At 42.2% G+C, this 23,940-nt stretch overlaps 1 protein-coding gene across 1 annotated transcript in view; it reads right to left on the bottom strand.

The window, feature by feature from the left end:
- The window catches only part of map3k3 (mitogen-activated protein kinase kinase kinase 3), a 126,042-nt gene that overhangs the window by 38,684 nt on the left and 63,418 nt on the right, over positions 1–23,940 (bottom strand). Inside the window, exons 9-12 of the mRNA XM_078529842.1 lie at positions 15,762–15,835; positions 14,779–14,846; positions 11,900–11,992; positions 8,908–9,099 (exon numbers count right to left, since the gene is read on the bottom strand). Coding sequence (XP_078385968.1) covers positions 8,908–9,099; positions 11,900–11,992; positions 14,779–14,846; positions 15,762–15,835 — 427 coding nt within the window. The remainder of the gene's footprint in view (positions 1–8,907; positions 9,100–11,899; positions 11,993–14,778; positions 14,847–15,761; positions 15,836–23,940) is intronic.

The raw sequence follows: 23,940 nt of genomic DNA, 5'->3' as shown, positions 1-23,940 counted from the left end.
CACCGTCAAAGGGCCCAAACACTCCTTTCAAGTAAAGTAGCTTTTCACTTGCACTTCCCTCAACTTAGTCTACTGCATTCGTTGCTCCCAATGCGGTTTCCTCTACAGTGGAGAGGCCAAACGCAGACTGGGTGACCGCTTTGCAGAACACCTTCGGTCTGTCCGCAAGCATTACCCAGACCTCCCTGTCGCTTGTTATTTCAACACTTCACCCTGCTCTCTTGCCCACATGTCTGTCCTTGGCTTGCTGCATTGTTCCAGTGAAGCTCAACGCAAACTGGAAGAACAGCACCTCATCTTCCGACTAGGCACTTTACAGCCTTCCGGACTGAATATTGAGTTCAACAATTTTAGATCTTGAACTCTCTCCTCCATCCCCACCCCCCTTTCCGTTTCTTCCCCCTCCTTTTTGTTTTTTCCAATAATTTATATAGATTTTTCTTTTCCCACCTATTTCCATTATTTTTAAATATATTTCCACCCATTGTTTAATTCTACCTTTTAGTATTCCCCCACCCCTACTAGAGCTATCTGTACCTTATCTGTCCTGTCTTCTACTCTTAATTAGCACATTCCTTTAGATAATATCACCACCTTCAACATCTCTTTGTTCTTTTGTCTGTGACAGCTTTTGGTTATCTCCACCTATCACTGGCTGCTTGTCCCAACAACGCCCCCACTTAAACCAGCTTATATTTCACCCCTTTCCTATTTTTACTTTTTTCTGTTGAAGGGTCATGAGGACTCGAAACGTCAACTGTGCTCTCCTCCGCCGATGCTGCCAGACCTGCTGAGTTTTTCCAGGTATTTCTGCTTCTGTTTTGGATTTCCAGCATCCGCAGTTTTTTGCTTTTACCAACAACATTGTATTTGCCTTCCCTATTACCTGCTGAACTTGTATGCTAACTTTTGTGATTCATGCACGAGGACCCCCAAATCCTTCTGTGCTGCAGCTTTTTGCAGTCTTTCTCCATTTAAATAATATTCAGCTCCTCTATTCTTCCTACCAAAGTGCATAACCTCACATTTTCCCACATTATATTCACTCTGCCAAGTTTTTGCCCACTCACTTAACCTGTCTACATCCTTCTGTAGATCTTTATGACATCCTCACCACTTGCCTTCCCACCTATTTTTGTGTCTTTCGCAAATTTGGCGATAGTACATTCACTTCCCTCATCCATTAATATATATTGTAATTAATTGTGGCCCCAGCACTAGACCCTGTAGCGCTCCACTACTTGCAGGCTGTCATCCTGAAAATGCCCCCTTATCCCAACTCTGTCTTCTATTAGTTAGCCAATCTCCTATCCATGTTAATACACTACCCCCAACACCATGGGCTCTTATCTTATTAAGCGGCATCTTATGTGCTGCACCTTATTGAACACCTTTTGGGAATCCAAATACATTACATCTACTGGTTCCCCTTTATCTATCCAGCTTGTTACCTACTGAAAGAACTCTAATACATTTGTCAGGCATGGTTTCCCCTTTATGAAGCCATGCTGACTTTGCTTGATTATTTATGCATTTCTAAATGCTCTGCTATTACATCCTTTATAATAGATTCTAACATTTTCCCAATGATGGATGTTAAGCTAACTGGTCTATAGTTACTTGTTTTTTTGTCTCCCTCCCTTTCTGAATAAGGGTGTTACATTGGCAGTTGTCCAGTCCTCTGGGTCTTTTCCAGAATCTAAGGATTCTTGGAAGGTTACCACCAGTGGATCCACTATCTCTGTAGCTACTTCCTTTAATATCCTAGAATGCAAATCATCAGGTCCACGGGACTTATGGGCCTTTAGCCCCCATTAGTTTCCCTAGTACTTTTTCTCTAGTGATAGTTATTGTATTTATTTCCTCCCCCCTTTTGCCCCTTGATTATTTAGTTATTTTGGAATGCTATTAGTGTCTTATACCATGAAGACTGATGCAAAGTATTTGTTCAACTCCTCTGCCATTTCCTGGTTCCCCATTATTTCCTCAGCCTCATTCTCTAAGGAGCCTATGGTTTACCACTAATCTTTGCCACATTGTATGCTTTTTCTTTCAATTTGATATTATGCTTAACTTCCTTGGTTAACCATGGTTGGTTTATCCCCTTCCAAATATCCTCCTTCCTCACTGGGATATATCTTTGCTGTGAGTCATGAACTATTTGCTTAAATGTCTGCCACTGTTCATCAACCATCTTTTCTGCTAAACTCCTTTCCACTCCAGCCAACTCTGCCCTCATTCCTTTGTAATTACCCTTATTTAAGTTTAGCACAATTGTTTCCGGCCCAAGTGGCTACCTCTGCCAATTTGATTTTCCCAACCTACATGAAGATTAAAGTCACCCATAATGTACTGCCTTTTTTTACATGCCCTCATTATCTCCTGATTTATTCTCTGTACTACAGTGTAACTACTGTTAGGGTGCCTATAGACTACTCCCAATAGTGTCTTCTCCCCCTCATTATTTCTTACCACCACCCATATGGATTCTACATCTTCCGATCAAAGATCATTTCTTGCTATCATACTGATCCAGAGTGAACACATCTGTAATAAGTGGTTGCAGCTCGAGAAACTTCGGATCCTAGTTGAGGAGCTGGAGTCTGAGCTACAGACATTGTGCCACATCGGGGAGGGGGAAAGTTACCTGGGCACTTTGCTCCAGGAGGTGGTAACGCCCCTCTGAAATGGCCTAGCAAGCCACTCAGTTCAAGGGCAATTAGGGATGGGTGGCAAATGCTACCCTTGCCAGCAATGCCTGCGTCCCATGAAAGAATAGAAGAAACAAATTGGCAAAGGTGGTCTAGAGAGGAGTATTGTAGATTGCTTTCATAGCAGTTTCCTGGAGCAATGGTTGTAGAAAAGTAGGGATAAAACTATTTTAGATCTAATATTGTAATAAGGCAGGAGTAATCAGTAACCCCATAGTAAAAGATTCACTGGGAAATAGTGATCATAATACAACTGAATTCCATATTAACTTTGAAAGTGACATATGCTAATTGCAAAAAAAAAATCTTAAAACTTAAACAAAGCTAATTGGAAAGATATGAAGGGAGAGCTGGCTAAAGTTGATTGGGAAAATAGACTAATAGCGATAAATAAACAGTTAATAAACAGTAAATAAGCATTTAAACACAAACAACTCAAAATGTTCAACAAAAATACATCCATTGGAAAACAAAATCTCAGCAAGGAAGATCTATCCATGACTTACTAAGGGGGTTAAGGAAAGTATTAGATTAAAACAAGAGGCTTATAATATTGCAAGAAAAAAAAACAGTAAGCCTGAAGATTGGGAGTGTTTAGAAACTAAAAAAGGGAAAAAATAGAATGAGGGTAAACTAGCCAGGAATGTAAAAACGGATTGTAAGATATTTTATAGGTATATAAAGAAGAGAGCAGCTAAAGTAAACATTGGTCCCTTAGAGACAGACACAGGAGAAATTTTTATGGGGAATGAGGAAATAGCAGAGGCATTGAAAACATTTTTTATGTCTGTCATCACAGCAGACACAAGTTGCATGACAGAAATAGAGGGTAAACCAGGGGCTAAAAACAGTGAGGGGATTAAGGTAGTTAATATCAACAGAGAAAAAGCATTAGAAAACTTAATGGGCAAAAATTTAACATATCCCCAGGACCTCTTGGCCTACATCCTAGGGTTCTAAAAGAGATAGCTGCAGAGACAGTGGATGATTTTCCAAATCCAATTTCTGGGTATGATTTTCCAAAACTCGAGGTTCTGGGACAGCAGATTCGAAGTTAGCAAATGTAACACTGCTATTCGAAAAGGCAGGAGGGACAAAACAGGAAACAATAGGCCAGTCACCCTGAAATCAGTCATCAGGAAAATGCTGCAATCTATTATTAAGAAAGTCTTAACAATGCATTTAGAAAGCCATATAACGTTCAGACAAAATCAACATGGTTTTACGGAAGAAAAATAGCGTTTGACAATTTTTGAGGATGGTAGATAAAGGGGACTCAGTAGATGTTGTATTCTTGGATTTCCAAAAGGCATTAGATAAGGTGCCACACAAATTGTTAATAGGCAAGGTAAGTGTTCCTGGAGATGGGAGTAATATATCAGCATGGATAGAGAATTAGTTAATGGACAGGAAGCAAAGAGTAGGCATATATGGAGCATTTTCAAGTTGGCAGGCAGTGAATAGTGGAATGCCTAAGCTATCTACAACCTATATCAACTTCAACAAAGAGACAGAGTAATGCATCTAAGTGGGAATGTAAGCTGTGGGGAGGACACAGAGGCTGCAAAGTGAGAGAGACAGGTTAAGTGAGTGGGTAACAAGGTGGTAGATGGAGTTTAATGAGAGGAAGCGAGAGATTTTGGTCGTAAGAATTAAAAAGGTAGAATATTTTATAAAAGGCATGAAACTTGTAAATGTTGAGGTTCAGATGAAACGGGTCTACTCATAAAAGGAGCACAAAGTTAGCATACAGGTACAACAAGCAATTAGGAAAGCAAATTTCATGTTGGCCTTTATTAAAGGTCTAGCTACAATTGTATACGGCTTTGGTGAGGCCACATATAGAATCTGTATGCAGTTTTGGTCTCCGTATTTAAGGAAGGATATACTTGCATTGGAGGCACTACAACAAAGGTTCACTGGATTGGTTCCTGGGACGAGAGGCTGAGTAAATTGGTTCTATACTCTCTGGAGTTTAGAAGAATGAGAGGTGATCTCATTGAAACATACAAGATTATGAAGGGGCTTGACAAGGTAGAGGGGAAACTGGTACTCATGGGCACTATCTCAGAATAAGGGATGATCATTTAGGACTGAAACTAGGAGCATTTAGGACTGAAACTAGGAGAAATTTCTCCAAGGCATTTGAATCTTTGGAACTCTCTACTTCAGAGACTTGGATGCTCTAAAGTTTAATATATTTAAGGCCGAGTTAAACAGGTATTTAGACTCTCAGGGAATGAAGTCATATGGGGAATGGGCAGGAAAGTGGAGTTGAAACCCAAGATTATTGGATTCAATGGTGGAGCAGGCGGATGGACCATATGGTCCAAACCTGCTACTATTTCTTATAACATATCTGCCAGACTGTGCCTGAGGTAGGTGGTGAGTAAACCAGAGGGGTAAAACCTACTTGACCCGGTCCTCACCAACCTGTCCATTATGGTATTGGTAGAAATGACCACTGCACAGTACCTGAAGTCACATCTTTACACTTAGGATATCATGGTGTGTGGCACTACCACCAGGCTAAATTGGATAAATTCAGAACAAATCCTCAGTTCAAAACTGGGCATCCACGAAACGCTGTGGGCCATCAGCAGCAGAATTATATACAACCACAATCTGTAACGTCAAGGTTTGACATATCCCTCACCCTACCATTATCAAGATGGGGATCAACACTGGTTCAATCAGGAGTGCAGGAGAACATGCCAGGAGGAGCACCAGGCATACCTACAAATTAGGTGTCAACCTGGTGAAGCTTCAACACAGGACTACATACATGCAGCATAAATAACATGCGATAGACAGAAAAGCGATTCTACAACCAACAGATCAGAACAAAGCTCTACATTCCTGTCACATCCAATCCTGGATGGTGGTGCACAATTAAACAAATAAGCAAAGGAGAGGGCTCCACAAACATCTCCATCTTCAAAGATGAAGGAAGCCAGAATGCTAGTACAAAAGAATGAAGCATTTGCAACCATCTTCAGCCAGAAGTGCCGGTGGATGCTTCATCTTGGCCTCCTCCCAAGTTTCCCAGCATCATTGATGTCTATCTTCGGCCAATTCGATTCACTCCATGTGATATCATGAAATAGTTGAAGGCACTGGATACAGCAAAGGATATGGACCCTGACAACAATCCCACTGTAGTATTGAACACTTGTGCTCCAGCACTAGCAGCACCCCTAGCCAAGCTGTTCCAGTACAGCTGCAACATTGGTATCTACCCTAAAATGTGGAAATGGCCCATCTACACCCTGCCCACAGAAAGCAGGACAAATCCAATCTAGCCAATTATTGCCCCATCAATCAACTCTCAATCAGCAAAGTGATGGAAGGGGTCATTGAGAGTGCTATCAAGCAGCACTTACACAGCAATAACCTGCTCACTGATGCTCGGTTTGGGTTCCGCCAGGGTCATTCAGCTCTTAACTTCATTACAGCCTTGTTCCAAACGCGGACAAAATGCTGATATCAAGAGGTTAGGTGAGAATGACTGCCCTTGACACAAAGCATCAAGAAGCCCCGTCAAAAATTTCAGTCAATGGGAATCATGGGGAAAATGCTCCACTAGTTAGAGTCATATCTAACACAAAGAAAGATGGTTGTGGTTGCTGGGGGATAGCCCCAGGACATCACTGCAGGAGTTTCTCAGCGTAGTATCCTAGGCTTTAGCTGCTTATCAATTACGTTCCCTCCATCATAAGATCAGAAGTTGGGATGTTCACTAATGATTACCACAATGTCCAGAGTCCATTTGCAACTCCTCAGATTCTGAAGCAGTCTGGACTTGTGCAACAAGCCTTGGACAATATTCAGGCTTGGGCTGAGAAGTGGCAAATAACATTTGCACCACACAAGTGTCAAACATTGACCGCCTTCAACAAAAGATGATCCAACCATATCCCCTTGGCATTCAGTGGCATTACCCTCACTGAATCCCCCACTAACAACATTCTGTTGGGGGCTACCATTGACCAGAAATTTAACTAGTCACAGCCTGCCATTCCAAAAAAGACCTGCTTATTCCTGCTCTGTTTTCTGTCTGCTAACCAATTCTCAATCCATGCCAATATATTACCCCCAATCCCATGTGTTTTAATTTTACACACTAACCTCTTATGTCGGACTTTGTCAAAAGCTTTCTGAAAATCCAAATATACCACATCCCCCGATTCTCCTTTATCTATTCTGCTAGTGACAGCCTCAAAAAAATCCAGTAGGTTTATCAAACATGATTTCCCTTTCATAAATCCATGTAGGCTTTGTCTCATCCCACTGATATTTTCTAAGTCCCCTGTTTCACATCCTTCATAATAGACTCTAGCATTTTCCTTACTACTGGCGTTATGCTAACCAGTCTGTAATTCACCATTTTCTCCTTCCTTCCTTTTTGAAATAGTGGGGTTACATTTGCCACCCTCCAATCTGCTGGGACTGTTCCAGAATCTACAGAATTGTGGAAGATGATAACCAACTATTTCCATGGCCACCTCCTTTAGTACCCTGGGATGAAGATTATCAGGCCCTGGGGATTTATCGGCTCTCAGTCCCAATACTTTTTTCTAGCACTGTTGTTTTAGTAATACTAATTTCCTTCAATTCCTCTTTCTCACTAGACCCTTGGTTCCCTAGTATTTCTGGGAGTTTATGCTTCTTCCTCCGTAAAGACAGAACTAAAGTAGTTGTTTAATTGCTCTGCCACTTCCTTGTTGTTTATTATAAATTCTCTTGTTTCAGACTGTAAGGGACCTACGTTTGTCTTCACTAATCTTTTTCTTTTAACGTACTTATAGAAGCTTTCACAGTCTGCTTTTATGTTCCTTGCAAGTTTACTCTCATACCCTATTTTCCCCCTCTTTGGTCTCTCTTTGCTGAATTCTAAATTGCTCTCAATCCTCAGGCTTGCTACTTTTTCTGGCAACTTTACATAATTCCTCTTTGGATCTAATACCATTCTTGATTTATTTTGTTAGCCATGGTTGGGCCACTTTTCCTGTTGTGTTTTTGAGCCAGAAATGAATGTACAACTGTTGCAGTGCGTACATTCGTTCCTTAAATATTAGCCATTGCCTTTTAATGAAGTTCCCCAATCTATCTTAGCCAACTTAGGCCTCATACCTTCGTCATTTTCTTTGTTAAGATTTAGGACCCTAGTCCTCAACTGTGAAGAGGACTTGTAAGTGACTTCAGGAAGACAAATGGATTAATAGATTGGGCAGATAAATGTCAAATTAAATTTAATATGGAGGGCAAACAACTAGGAAATACACCCTAAATGGTAAAACTAAACTGAGTGGAGGAATGCAGATTCATAGGAATTCACATACACAAATCTTTAAAGGTGGAAGGTAAAATACTAAAGCCTTAAAATAAAAAAACAAACTATATTTTGTTTCATAGGCAGGATCATATAATGTAATGATTGACAAAGGTACACTGTGTCCAATTGTGTCCAATTTTGAATGTCCCTCTTTTGGAAGGCTGTCAACACCATGAACAGGGTGAAGAGGAGATTTCACCAGATATCAAGGATAAAGAGCTTTGGTTATGAGGACAAACTGCAGACAATGAGGTTCTTCTAAATCAGAACGAAGGTGATTAAGGGGAGAACTGGTAATGTCCAAAATTATGAAGGGTCATAAGATAAGTAGGGAAAAATTCCTATGTGAAAGGCTAGGTACGAGAGAGCACAGGTTTGTCAATAAAAAATATGAAGTGAGATGTCAAAGAATTTTTCTATGCTAAGAGTTGTTGGGTCATGGAATGTCCATCCGGAAACAGTGGTGATATTAAACACATAATAGCTTTTAAAACAAGTGGATAAATGATAGAAACATAAAACTTGAAAAGGTATGGTGAATAGGATGAAGTGGACAGTTCTTTCAGAAGGTCAGTACAGGCGCAAAGGCCTCTTCCAATGTTGTAAAACGTGTTGATTCTACTCCGTTTCCAGCTTCTGCTCACCCTTTATGGAAAGAAATATTTTGATATGCATTAAACCCACCCTTCACCAGCCCTGCTATGTCCCATGCCATTGCCTTAACGCAGCTGAGAGTGCGTTGTTTGAAATGAAGCACCCAATGAAAATATGGAAAATGAATCGGACTTGATCGCACTCAGTGGTGTCGATGTACTTACAAAAGGTTCAAAATTCTGTAGTGTAAAATAAAAGGCGACCTACATTTAGTGGAAACATTCCTCTCTTGCACCGAGAGCGTGTTTTCGATGTCCCCGCTGCGGATTCTCCCCCTGCTGTCCATGTACTGAGCAGCCAAACCCATGTTCTCCCCGTTTGTACTCAGCGACCTGCTGGAGGGAACGAGAGTGAACAGGTTCCCTTGCTGTCGGCGAATTCTTGGGAAGGTTCTCCGTCCTAAAGAATAAAACAAACAATTGTCAATGCAGCTGCTAATGTGAAGACTTTACTTTTCTAAAGCTAACAGCAGGCAAGAATTACGCCAAGCTTCAGCTGCACGTGTCTTGGGAGTGCTCTGATCACATACTGAGCTTGTCTTTTTTATTCCCCGTCATTAATTCTCTCCACTCTTGAAGGCACTTGAATCTTTATTGTTTCCACATGAGCCAGTGCTCCCCAGAACCTTAAACAAAATTAAAAATGCTGGAAAAACTCAGCAGGTCTGACAGCATCTGTAAAGAGAAAGACAGAGTTAACGTTTCGAGTCCGTATGACTCTTCTTCAGAGCTCTGAAGTCATAAGGACTCAAAACGTTAACTCTGTTTCTCTCTCCACACATGCTGTCAGACCTGCTGAGTTTTTCCAGCATATTTTGCTTTTGTTTCAGATTTCCAGCATCCGCAGGATTTTGCCTTTATCTCCCCAGAACCTCGTTCAAGTGACCATTATTCTCATCTGAGTGAGTGTTGGCAGGCTATTCACCCAAATGGGCCATCACAGCTAATCCTGATCCTCTCCTCCATTCTGTGCCTCCGAGTGCTGATTTTTCAGCCGTGTTACAGGATAACGATTGGAAGCAGGAACTCTGGTCAGCTGTAGTACCTGAACTGCTGCCTCAGCTGCAATCTCCAAACTCAGTATAAGCCAGTAATCAAAGCTCAGATGCCCCCGAATTGTGTGGCACAGGTACTTACTGGACAAACCTCCTAATACTGTACCTTCAGGTCAGCAGTGGTATGGCTAAAATTGGCCTCAACAGCTTTGGGTCATGGTCAGGTTCTAGTTTAAGAACACTGTCAATTAACTCCATGCTTGATCCCTTGTAACTATGGCAGAAATTGCACAGTTGCACTTCCAAATACAAAAGAGCAATGGTAAATTTGGTATTTTAAGCTACACAGAAGGTACAGCTGACAAATGACCAACATGATACAGCCCCATACCACAAACAGGGTTGCATTAGCTCAGCCAGGGAGGCAGTGGTGCTGCTACAAATGGTTTTACCTCGGTGACAGGGGGGAATGTGCAGTACCATTCCTGACTGTTAAATCTGTGAAACTTACTGAAAGCGTCTGTGGGATTGAGATCCCACATTCAATGTCAAGCTGTATGCATCAAGAATATGGTGAGGTAATAGAAGAGAAGTCAAAGAAAGGCTTGCATTTATGCAGCACTTTTCATGATCTCAGGATTTCTTATTGCTTTGCAGCCAATGAAGTGCTTCAGAAGTGTTGTCACTGTTGTTAAATAGGAAACACAGCAGTCAATGTGCAAACAAGCTCCCACAATGACAGCAATATGAATATGACCAGATAATCTGTTTTTATAATGTTGTTTGAGGAACAGGACTCTTGGAAGAGCTCCTCTGCTCACCTTCGAGATCGTGCAATGGGATCTTTTACATTCGCCTGAGGGGGCAGATGGGGTCTCAGTTTAATATTTCGTCTAAACGACGGCACTCCTACAGGGTAGCATTGGAATGTCAGCCTTAATTTGTGTGCTCAAGTCTTTGAGTGGGATTTGAACCCATGACCTTCTGACCCAGAGTGCTACCAACTGATCCACAGCTGAATAGGAGGGCTGAACAGACACATGAAAACATATTCCAGCACAAACCAGGAGTGAGGAGGGGCAAGAACAGAGAATTGAAGTAATCAAGTACTACGTTTTTGTTCTCCCCTTTCCCCTCTAAGATCTCCCTATGGGCATCCCAACCAGAAGGGTAGCTACTCCCTTGGGCCATTATTACATGCAAATAGCCTAAGTTACTTTCCTTCCCTCCAAAGGGAGGCTTAGTCTCTGGTTGGCACCTACCTACAGCTCAGTAAGTGGGGAAATCACAAATGGAAGTTTAATATTACTATTTGCAAAATGCCAGCAAATCATGGGCTGTAACTATGACATTGCCAGTCGCCTCCTGCCCCCCTTCTTCTGAGCATCATTCTGTGCCACTTGTCCCAACGGAGCTTAGATTTGGATCCAAGGAAAATTGAATGAACAGATAGTGCTGAGATTTCTTACTCACCTGATTCCAGGCAGTCAAATTCCAGGCTTTAGCCAGACTAAAAGCCAGTTGTTGTAGCAATCAGGTTATGCATCAGCGATAAAAAACCTCAATTCTAGGATTTTAACATTTGTATTTGAACATTTATAAATGAACCTTTGGTCCACTTTATCTTACCACAATCCCCTTTTCATCAGAACTGGATGGAGGTTCACTGAACCAATATGTTAACTTTGTTTCGTTCTCCATCCTGCTGAATGTTCCCATTCATTTCCTATTTCTAGTTCTGCATTTTGCTAGTGGTATGGTACTTATTGTGGGGAGACCTAGAAGGCAGGCGAGATGTATAGTTTACTCACTAGCCTAGTGGTATGATTGTAGGACTGCCAGCCACCATTAGGAATAAGATTAGTTGATGTTTTCCTGAACTAAATAGAAAAGTACAGCTGGAAGGGATGCTCCATCTGCACTGGTACAACCCAGCAGCAGCTTATCTCATCTTGAGCAGCAAGATGTAAGGAGGGAACCCAAAAATTTGGGGGGAAATATAGAAACTTTATTAGGCCCATCATGTTAAATCTGAACATACAGGATCTGCTGCAGTTACACTCCGACAGAGGTATTGTGCTTGCAGCTTGTTATAAAACAGTTCAGTTTCATGCATTTGGATTCGGTGGCACACCTTGGTTAAAGCTGTCCTTCACCCACTGTCCCAGTGACATCTCCTCTGTATGCACCTCGCTTTATACTCACCATCACCATAATCCTTCTGGTGGACAGACATATGGAACTGTCGGGGATAAGTCCCCCCTTTTCCAGCCTTATCATAGACATGGTTCTCACGATCTGAAAAAGAAAGAAATATGCGAAGAGACTTAGCAAAATTTGAAGCCAAATCTCTTCAAAGTCCAGTCACAATTATTTTCATGTAATGTGTTGGGTGCATACAGAATATATGCAGGGCCCCAATGACTCCACTTGAATGCAGTATTAAGGCCCCTCCCCATTTGTCCATTTTCTCCCACCTTTTCTTGACTCTTGCTGCATGGTTCCTTGCAGATAGGTCCTTCAGTATCTCACAGAAGCACTCTACAAAGTGAGGGTCAGGCTATCAGCGGTGGAGAACATTGCACTCAACCTTACCCAGCCAAGCCCAATCTTGTGTGCTGCAATCTTACTTGCATGGTCTTTTGACAAATGCATCTCACTCAATGGGTCTGATAACACATCACCCTAACCTTTCTGACCCCTTGCGAGTAAATCCATAAATTGGGAAGCTCACTGTTTTTTAATTCATTCACAGGACGTGGGCTTCGCTGGCTGGGCCAGCATTTATTGCCCATCCCTAGTTGCCCTTGAGAAGGTGCTGGTGAGCTGCCTTCTTGAACCGCTGTAGTCCATGTGGTGTAGGTACACCCACAGTGCTGTTAGGAAGGGAGTTCCAGGATCTTGACCCAGCGACAGTGAAGGAACGGTGATATGTCTTGCTGCATTGGGACATGGACTGCTTCAGTGTCTGAGGAGTCACGAATGGTGCTGAAAGTTGTTCAATCATCAGTGAACATCCCCACTTCTAACCTTATGATGGAAGGAAGGTCATTGATGAAGCAGCTGAAGATGGTTGGGCCAAGGACACTATCCTGAGGAATGCCTGAGGTGATGTCCTAGAGCTGAGATGACTGACTTCCAACAACCATAACCATCTTCCTTTGACTCCAACTAGCGAAGAGTTTTCCCCGATTCCCATTGATTCCAGTTTTGCTAGGGCTCCTTGATGCCACACTCTGTCAAATGCTGCTTTTATTGTCAAGGGCAGTCACTCTCACCTCACCTCGTGAGTTCAGTTCTTTTGTCCATGTTTGAACCAAGGCTGTAATGAGGTCAGGGGCCAAGTGGCCCTGACGGAACCCAAATTGGCATCATTGAGCAGGTTATTGCTAAGCAAGTGCTGCTTGATAGCACTGTTGATGATCCCTTCCATTACTTTACAGATAGAGAGTAGGGTGGTGACTGGCCAGTTTGGATTTGTCCTGCTTTTTCTGTACAGGACATGCCTGGGCAATTTTCCACATAGCTGGGTAGATGCCAGTGTTGTTGCTGCACTGGAACAGCTTGGCTAGGGGCGCAGCAAGTTCTGGAGCACAAGCCTTCAGTACTATTGCCAGAATAATGTCAGGCCCCATGGCCTTTGCGGTATCCAGTGCCTTCAGCCGTTTCTTGAAATCATGTGGAATGAATCGAATTTGCTGAAGACTGGCATCTGTGACGCTGGGGACTTCTGGAGGAGGCCGAGATGGATCAACCATTCAGCACTTCTGGCTGGAGACTGTAGAGACTGTTTGTCTCCTTTGTGGATTTCCCTGTAAGGCAGGGCCTGTAGTCAAATCTGTAACTAATGCAGAGCCATGGTGGAGCCTGTGTACTCTTTAGTTTGGCTGGGTAGAATTTGTGCATGTCCTTGATTTGCAATTTGCTGCCTATCAGCCATGGTAGACTTTTGGCACCAAAAGGAACTAAAAACCTCTTCAGACCAGTGTCAATTTAGCCATTCAATGTCAGTGACTATTCAGCATCAAATGAAGTCTAGTTCTTATCACAATGTTGTGAACAGCTGTGCTAAACATGCTAGGAAATGGAAAACTATCCAGGATCGAGCACTCCCAGTCCAGATGTAGGGCAAAGTTTCCTCAACACTTCCCCAGCAAGCATTTCTCAAAGGATACAGCATAGGTTAGATGTAGGATGAATCCATGCTTTTGTTACCTCTAGACTTGACTATTCCAATGCACTCCTGGCCAGGCTCCCATATACTAACCTCTGTAAACTTGAGGTCATCCAAAATTCTGCTGCCTATGTCCTTCACACACCAAGTCCCATTCACCCGTGACTTCATGCCTGCTGATTTACATTGGCTCTACATCAGACAGTTAAACAACGCCTCAATTTTAAAATTCTCATACTTGTTTTCAAATCTCTCCATGGACCTCCTTCCCTACTTCCGTAATCTCCTACAACCCTCAGAGATATCTGCATTCATCTAATTCTGGCCCCTTGAGCATCCCCAATTTTAACTGCACAACCATTGGCAGCCATACCTTCAGCTGCCAAGGCCCCAAGCTCTGGAATTCCCTCCCTAAACCCCTCCACCCCTCTTTCCTCCTTTAAGACGGTCTTTAAATCTCTCTCTTTGATTAAGCTTTTGGACAACTGACCCATCATCAGCTTGCGGGGCTTATTGTTAATTTTTCCTCTATAACCTTAGGGGCATTTTGTTATGTTAAAGGCTTTATATATTTTTTTTGCTGCTGTACTCCTCTCTGCACTCTGCGAAAGTGTCTTAACGTCTTTAAAAGGACAGACACTTACTTGCACATTACTGCCAATGTGATTTCCTTTTCCCATAACAGCCAAGTTTGTGACTATGTTGCAGTAGATTCAAACCAAGGTCTCAGAAGTGAAAAGAACATTGTAAAAATGCATGATGCTAACCACAAACAACTTTCACTTAATCTGTTCTACTCTAGCTACAGTGGAACCTTTTGAAAAGACAATGAAAAACAATGAAAAAATGTTGTATACTTTTTCTGTAAAATCAGAAAGCAGCAAATTCATGAGATGACTTTCAAACCTACCCAGGTACAGCTGTCTGTTGTCAGGGTAGCTCTGCGCTCTGGACATTCGAGACTTCCGATATGATGGACTGGAAATTTAAAAAGAAATGTTAGCAATATCAGCCACATGCAGTGGCTGACCTCTGATCTGTGCTGTTGCTCAATCTAATACTGATGTCAATGCAAAATCCCTGCTGGCTTTTGCTTGAAAGCAGAACTAGGCAAGTTTGGTTTGCAAGTAGTGGCCATGAGTGAGAGCCCTGGAGATGCAATATAAGGCACTTGCTTTTGCTGTACTGCCATTGACCAACATTGCTATCCACTGAGGCATGGATTGTGGTCATGGTCAAACTCACAGTTGGGACTGCCCAGTCAGCCTGCTGGTTGGCATTAATCAGAAGAGACAACTCCTGGTGTTCCTAAGTTGCAGAAATGAAAAATTTTGCTTATGGAAAAAGTATGAGAGTTGTCATTTTTGAACTGTTCACAGAAAAGTTCTCGGAATACATAAGCAGCACAGAAAAGTTATGACACAGAAGCCGCATTCAGGCTGCATCTTTGCCAGCTCTTGCTCTGTAGCCTTGTTTCCATCCTTTTTTTCTCTGTTAGTTTTTCTTCCCTTGATTCTCGCTAGAATAAAGTTGTGGCACTTATTGGCTTCTGACACTTTGCTCAAATATGAGGGAACCTAAACAGTGATCGTCAGGAGGGTATTTCAACATGGGAGCAAGCCGGGAGGAGCGGGGTGGGGGGGTCAAGAATTACAGCTGGGTCCAAACCCCAGAACTTACCAACAGTGATTAGAAGGGGAAATGCTGGCTGATTTTCCCTTTCCTAACTCAGAATGCTGAGATCACCTGCAATGTCTCCATTTCACCCCCACCAATGCAGCATATTATTTGGAATGAACCCTGGGTGTTAAAGTCACTTTCAATAACAAGACTCATTATTTGAAAGGCTTACGAAATTAGATAAAGAGAAGAGATCTCTGTGCTCACACTCACCTGTCTGCTCTCCTATCTAAGGACTGGCAGCTGCCCGACATGGAGTTCTCAGTACTGCTCTGGGGTTCATAGATCTAAAGGGAATGTCACATTGCCATTAGTTTAAGTTTTCTCCAACTACTGTATAAATTCTGCTTAAAATTTAAATTCCAGTTTCATCTCCACTGATAGCAGTGGCACATGTAGGGAAATCCAACAAGATAGGCTAGGGTTAAAATTGCAGACTTTGTTTCGGAGATTTGTTAGACAAAGGTCTGTTGGCTTTTTGGCAACAATGATTAAAACAAAGACCAAAACTTGAAAGGCCAGGGTGGTAATTCAGGCCCATGTGTAACAAGAGTTCCTGCATTGATACTATAATAACATGAGACATCCTCAGTAATAAATTTTCTGAATGATCTATTTTGCAGACAAATTATAAGCTAGTATTTAAGGCTCCAAAACCTTAAGGCTGAAAAATTTGAGAGATAAACCTCAATATTAGATGCATTAATCAGCATAGCTGATGTGTGATACTATGAAACTTATCAATAAGCTACCAAGGGGCTAAAGTTTGTTTTATAAATAAAGGTTTAAAAAAGCAGATTTTCAGAGGACGCAGCAAAAAGCTACATTTCCTTTGGATCGTTTTGATGTTTGGGTAAAATTGGCACCATCACTCCCATTCTTCCAGGCCTTCAGACTAAGGCAAGGGAAGCTCAGAAACAGACTCACCGAGAAAAACAGAACAATTTAGAAAGCAAGAGATAAAAACAGTTAAGTACTGAAAATATCCAGCAAGTCTGCAGCAGCTGAGGAGTGTGAAACAGGATTAACATTTCAGGTTGATAATCTTTAGTCAGAAATGGAGAAAGTTAGGAATGTATCAGTTTTCAGAAAAGTAAGAGACAGGGGAAGGGGAACGGAGAGGAAAAACAACTGCAAAGGTCTCTGATAGGGTGGAAGGCAGGAGAGACTTCATGACAAAAGGGAGGATGGTGCAAAGTAAAAGGGGATGGTAATGGGACAAATAAAGAAACAAAACATGAGTCTAGAGCCGGTGATGGGAAAAACTGAACCATAACCATTATTACGATCATTTGGTGTACTCAAGATCTGTTTCTAGACCATCTTCAAAATTGTGCCATTTGGTTTATATTGCCTATTCTTCCTAACTAAATGCATAATTTCATTCTTCTCTGCATTAAAATAATTTGTCGCATGACTGTACATTTCATTGTCTACGTCTTCTGGAAGTCTGCAGTCATGTTCACATTTTACTACATTTGAGTTTTGCAACATCTGTAAACATTAAAATTATGCCTTATATACCCAAGTCCAGGTCATTAATGCATATCAAAAGCAGCAGTGGTCCATTACAATCCTGAGGAAAAGCAATGTATAATTCCCTCCAGTCATCGCCGCTCTCTGCTTTCACTCCATTCGCCAATTTTATATGCCCTGCCACTGCCTTTTTAATCCCATGGGCTTTAACTTTGTGAACAAGTCTATGCTGCGAAACTTTATGGAACGCCTTTTGAAAGTTCATACACAAAATCAAACATACTATCTTCATCAATCCTCTCCATTATTTCAAAGAACTCGAACACAATTTGCTTAGAACAAATTCATGCCGGTTGCCATTTACAAATCCATATTTTACCAAGCAAAAATAAATTTTGTCTCAAATTACTGTCTTTAGAAGTTCTCCCACCATTGATGTTGGGCCAACTGGTCAGTAGTTGGCAGGTTTATTCCTCTCCCCTTTTTTGACAGTGTGCATAAAAATTACAATCCTCCGATCCTTTGGCTCTGCTCCCACATCCAAGGAGGATTGGAAAATTGTGACCAGTGCCTCTGCAATCTCCCTTTTACTTCCCTCAACAACCCAGCATCTCAGTTGGACAGGCTGACTTTTCTACTTTTGAGTGCTACCAATCTTTTAAGTATCTCCACTTTATTTTTATCCTCTTCCTTAACTATGACATTGGTAGCATCGATCCTTTAGTGAAGATTTGTGCAGGGTACTTATTTAGTGCTTCAACCATGCCTTCTGCTCCACAGATCTCATTTTTGATCCCAAAACAAACCCACCCTTCCTCTGACTATCCTTTTCTATTTATATATTTACAAAAGGCTTTTAGGTTCCCTTTTACGCATCCACTAATTGGTTCTCATACACTCGCTTTACCCCTCATTTCCTCTTTCAGTCCTTCTCTTTACTTTCAGTTTGGTTCACTACTACAGGGTTTCTCAACCAGAGATCTGCAATTTGACCCTTTAATAGTTGCCCACAAGTTATTTCTCCCATCAGTGGTCTCCCATGTTCCTCTGTGTATTGAGAGGATTGGAATAGTCTCAGACAGAAAGATTGCACATGCGTAGGTTCTCATTGTTGGAGACCTCTTGCAATGTGTCGGATGAGTTTCTCTGCGTATCATTGGTTTCTACGGGTTTATCTCAGTAAGAAATGTGAAGTGCAAAGAAAGATTCTCCTGGCCTGCGGCAAAGCTGTAATAATCAGGATGCAGTATGATTCTATCCTTCGATGTCTTCAGCCTGTGTTCATAGCTCAAGGTGTTTTCACAGTTTCCTCAAACCGAGTTTTATATTCACAACCACATGCTTTACTGACAGATGGATAGGCCTAGTCTGGATGCTTGTCTCCTTTCAGTTGATATCACCACTTTGAAGGGGTACGGAGGAGGAAAGGGGAGATGGGCTGCCTTTATCACTAAAAAATTTATGGTGATGAGGCAACATGTGTAAAGTCACTCAGGACCTGTTTATTTCTCCATTTCTCTCATATCCCATCCGCCATTACAGCTGCGATTAATTCGAATCACTGGCTTTCACCACTGTGTTGGGGTTCTGTATCTAGTGTTTTGTTTCGGAACTAGATGATGCCCACCTGGAATTTTAGCCCAGTCTGACTGCATACATCAACAGCAGAATAGAATTTGTGCACAATTATTATTCTATGAATCCCTGATAACCCTCCAGGTTACTAAGGCATTAAACTACCAAGCATAAAATGTAAAAGGACAAGTAACATTCCTTTTCTGAGCAAATGGCTAGGGGAATGTTCAGTGCTGAAGCAGTAATGAAATCTACAAGTACCGCTGATGAATAGTTTATAATCCCATCCTACAGAGATTGCTACAACAAACCAAAACACACACAATTGCTGAGGAGCTGATAATGCCCTATGCCAATGAAATTGTAAGGGGAACGTTTGGAACGCAGAAGGCTAAGGAACTGGAAGAAAATACCAATGTCGACTGACAGATTGATTTAATGTCAAAAGAGATAATTTTATAGCACAATGATTGTGAATGACTTTGCTAAACAACTTGATGAATCCATGGGCATTCTAAAATATCCTATTTACTTGCCCAGCATCAGTACTTGTGGAATACGGAAATAAAAGTAAACTCATTGTTTTACAAAGAGCTCAAGGCAACATTTCTGAAGAGTTGGATGATTTCATGACGTTAGGAAAAAATCAGCTGGACCAACTACACTGGGCTCTGCATCAATGAGGCTGCAGCTATCACAGGAAGGAATTCTGGTGTTGAGCAAAAAAATAAAAGCTGCTCTACCTTGTGCTGTTTGAAGACATTTTACACAAGAGGCACTTGCTGTGTAAGATACTGAACCAGAACTTCACTATGTTCTCAACAGAGTAGCAATACTAGCTAATTTAATTAAATCCAAAGCAACAACTTAAGGTGTTCTGCTGCACCTTGAGGGGAACTGGATGCCAAGCACAATTCTGTGCCTTTGCACACTGGTGGGTTGGCTATCTTGAGGCAGGATGTTTGCCCATATGTTTGTTTTCAGGGACGAGGCACATACCTTAGCCGATAAAAAACCTGAACTTGCCGAGGTACTAAGTGATGACATGTAGCTGGCTAAGCTGGTTTACCTCGCAGATATAGTCAATGAAATGAATACATTGAATAAAACTATGCAAGATAGGAAAACTCTTTGCCCAGTATGAAGAATTCACACATTCAAAAGGAAACAGCAAGTCTGAAAGGTTCTTGTCTGGGGATACCAAGGATATATTTGAGCTCCTACACTCTTCCATTCAAGAAAAAAGAATGTGACCTAATCAAACCACAACTGGGAGTGCATCTTTCAAATCTACACAATAAATTTAATACTTTTTTCCCCCCAGAACTCATGATGGAACAACCAATACATGCCTGTGGGCTACAAACCCACTAAGTGAGAATACTAAAGCTAAACTGCCACCCTCTGTCTCAAAGCTATTCGAAGAGTTCAATGGGATTTCACCAGACAGCTCCCTCAGAACCACATTCAGTGAAATATTGCTGGAAACATTCTAGTGTGAATGCTCCAGTGACCGTATTTGGATAAAATAGGGACAAAACTTAAAATATATTCCCATTTTTCCATTGCCTTGACAGTTCATTATTATAGTCTGCAACTCATTGGATCTGAAAAAATTCCTCTCTGCAGTATATTTTCCTCTCGCTCCAACTTCCCTTAGCTTTACTAAAATGATGCTTGGTGTTTAGCTCTGATGAGGGGTTACAACTAAAACATTAACGTGTTTTCTTTACAGATGATGATTGCTTCAAGTTTACAATAGCATTTAAACGAATTGCTTCAGTTTTGTTAGGCATGTGCAACAGAAAAGGACTCTCCAGGTTAGTTTATCACAGCAGTTGGCAATGTAGTACACTCTCAGTAATGCACAAGATATCCCACTGTGCTACTGGAAGAGTACCCCTAGAACCCGACTCAATTATCTTCCCTCAATCAATGCCACCAAACAAAATAAATCTGATTTGCTGCGTCTGGGATTTTGCAGAGTGTAGGTTGGCATCCAGATGGAGAGACAGTATAAAATAAAGGATACTATTCCAAAGGGTGTGCAGGAGCTGAGACCATAAGACCATAAAACATAGGAGCAGAAATTAGGCCATTCGGCCCATCGAGTCTGCTCCGCCATTCAATCATGGCTGATAAGTTTCTCAACCCCATTCTCCCGCCTTCTCCCCGTAACCTTTGATCCCCTTACCAATCAAGAACCTATCTATCTCCGTCTTAAATACACTCAATGACCTGGCCTCCACAGCCTCCTGTGGCAATGAATTCCATAGATTCACCACTCTGTGGCTAAAGAAGTTTCTCCTCATCTCTGTTCTAAAAGGTCTTCCCTTTACTCTGAAGCTGTGCCCTCGGGTCCTAGTCTCTCCTACTAATGGAAACATCTTCCCCATGTCCATTCTATCCAGGCCTTTCAGTATTCTGTAAGTTTCAATCAGATCCCCCCTCATCCTTCTAAACTCCATCGAGTATAGACCCAGAGTCCTCAAACGTTCCTCATTTGTTAAGCCTTTCATTCCTGGGATCGTTCTCGTGAACCTCCTCTGGACCCTCTCCAGGGCCAGCACATCCTTCCTGAGATACGGGGCCCAAAATTGCTCACAATATTCTAAATGTGGTCTGACCAGAGCCTTATAAAGCCTCAGCAGCACATCCCTGCTTTTATATTCTAGTCCTCTCGAAATAAACGCCAACATTGCATTTGCCTTCCTAACTACCGACTCAACCTGCAAGTTAACCTTAAGAGAATCCTGGACTAGGACTCCCAAGTCCCTTTGCACTCCAGATTTCTGAATTCTCTCCCCATTTAGAAAATAGTCTATGCCTCTATTCTTCCTGCCAAAGTGCATGACCTCACACTCCCCCACGTTGTATTCCATCTGCCACTTCTTTGCTCATTCTCCTAACCTGTCCAAATCCTTCTGCAGCCTCCCGCCTCCTCACCTGAGTGTATATGCACATAAGTCATTAAAGGTGGCAGGACAGATAGAGTGAGCTGTTTCTAAAGCATGCAGTATTCTAGGCTTCATTAATAGGGGCATAGAGTATAAGAGCAAGGAGGTTATATAAGACACTGGTTAGATCTCAGTTTGAGTATTGTGTACAGTTCTGGGCATCACACTATAGGAAGGATATGAGCGCATTGGAGAGAGTGCTGAAGCGATTTACGAGAATGGTTCCAGGGATGAGACACTTCAGTTCTGAGGAAAGATTGGAGAAGTTGAGACTGTTTTCCTTGGAGAGGAGAAGGCTAAGAGAAGACTTGATAATAGTTTTCAAAATCATGAGGGATCTGGACAGAGTAGATAGGTAGAAATTGTTCCCGCTCGTAAACAGATCGAGAACCAGAGGGCACAGTGTTTTGCAAAAGCAGCAAATGCGAGGTGAGAAAATACTTTTCACACAGAGCATAGTTAGGGTTTGGAATGCACTGCCTGAAAGTGTGGTGGAGGCAGGTTCGAATGAGGCATTCAAGAGGGCATTGGATGATTTTTTTATTCATTCATAGGATTAGGGCATCGCTGGCTAGGCCAGCATTTATTGCTCATTCCCAATTGCCCTTATTCAGAGGGTATTTAAGAGTCAGCCACATTGCTGAGCGTCTGGAGCCACATGTAGGCCAGACCAGGTAAGGACAGCAGATTTCCTTCCCTACAGCGGGGAAGAGGGGAGTGAGGGGGAAAGAGGGGGTAGGGAAAAAAGGGAAGAAGGGAGGAGGGGAAAGAGTGGGGGTGGGGGTGAAAGAAGGGAAGGGAGCCAGATGGGTTTTTATGACAATTGGCAATGGTTTCCTGGTCATCAGACTTTTAATTCCAGGATATCCTGAAAATGTGATAAGCCTATATAAGTGCAGGTTGGTAGTCTCAATTTCACTGAAATGTAACACTGAGCACTATAAATCAATGTCATGTGATGGAAAAAGCCCCCACGCCCTCGTTCCCCTCGCCACACTCGCACCAACCCCCTCCCTGCCACTGTATCATGGGAGGAACAATCTGCCAGATAACACATTAAAGCTCCATCTGCCCTAGTATCCTGGCCAACATCACTGAAAGATAGTCGTATTACTGTTTGTGGGATTTTGCTGTGCACAAATTGGCTGCTGCGTTTTCTTCATTACAACAGCAATGTAAAATTAGTTCAAATGTGCTTCTTTGACTTTAAAGTGCTTTGGAACATCTTGAGGCTGTGAAATGCACATTATAAATGCAAGATTTACCCTTAAATAAAAGGGGATTAGTGGGATTTTGGGAGCAGGTCCAAGCAGACTAAACGATTAATGTAGGAAGAGAGAAAGAAAATTGCGTGTATGTGCTGAATGAAGGGGAGGTGCTGTCCCACTGTCAATGAGGTAATTGAGAGGATGAGTCACCAAGGTCTGCTCTGGCACAACACCACCTTCTACACCACAGGCACAGGCCTGGGGACAGGTGGTCTGTCTGCTTGAGCTCTCAATTATGGGTTGCAGAAGGAAATTAAGAGAAGGGAATATATTTGCAAAACTTCAGGATTGAACTCTGAGGAATTGCAAGTACCTCAATGTCAGACAGAAGCCCATCTGGAATGATTCACTTACTCAGTAGTGTGAAATCAAGTCCTGAACACTCCTGGCTGCTGTTCAAGAGGCATCAGAAGCTGCTCTTTCACTGGTCCAGTCTTCAAGGAACACTTCTCTCTCATGTTTTAATGAATAGTGTGACTGATCTCAGTAGAAACCTGCTGCAAGCAGGACACAACATACCCCACACAGTCTGTGGCTGGCCAGCGTGCACTGACATGAAGTACTGTCATCACGGTATCAGCCATGCAACTGCTTGCTGCCACTTTGTCATTGCAGGACATCACACTGAAGTCGCCACAGTGCATTTACTGGGAGAGGTAGGTGCACCCAACCAGAGTTGACAACCTTATGTAGGAGATTGGTCCGTAAGTTAGAAAAGGCATGAGAATGTTTGATCCAAAAACAAAATGCTGGAAAAACTCAGCAGGTCTAACAGCATCCATGGAGAGAGAAACAGAGTTAACATTGAGTCCGTATGACTCTTCTTCAGAGCTAAAGAGAAATAAAAATGTGATGAAATTTATACTGTTTAATGGGGGTGGAGCAGGTGAAGCTGGATAGAAGGCCAGCAATAGGTGGGAGCAAAGGAGAGATTGTCAAAGATGTCATGAACAAAAGGACAAAGGGGTGTTAACAATAGTGGTACTGGCTAAAGGAGGTGCTGATGGTGGCATTAAGGTCAGAAAGCAGAATGTGATAACAGCAGGACAAGGGTAAGCACTCTGGAAAGAACAACATGAACAAGTGAGATGGTCCTTGTGGGGGGTGAGGGGAGGG

This window comes from Cetorhinus maximus, chromosome 25 (genome assembly GCF_964194155.1).
Source record: "Cetorhinus maximus chromosome 25, sCetMax3.hap1.1, whole genome shotgun sequence".
Classification (NCBI taxonomy): domain Eukaryota; kingdom Metazoa; phylum Chordata; class Chondrichthyes; order Lamniformes; family Cetorhinidae; genus Cetorhinus; species Cetorhinus maximus.
This window is presented reverse-complemented; position numbering and strand designations above follow the sequence as displayed.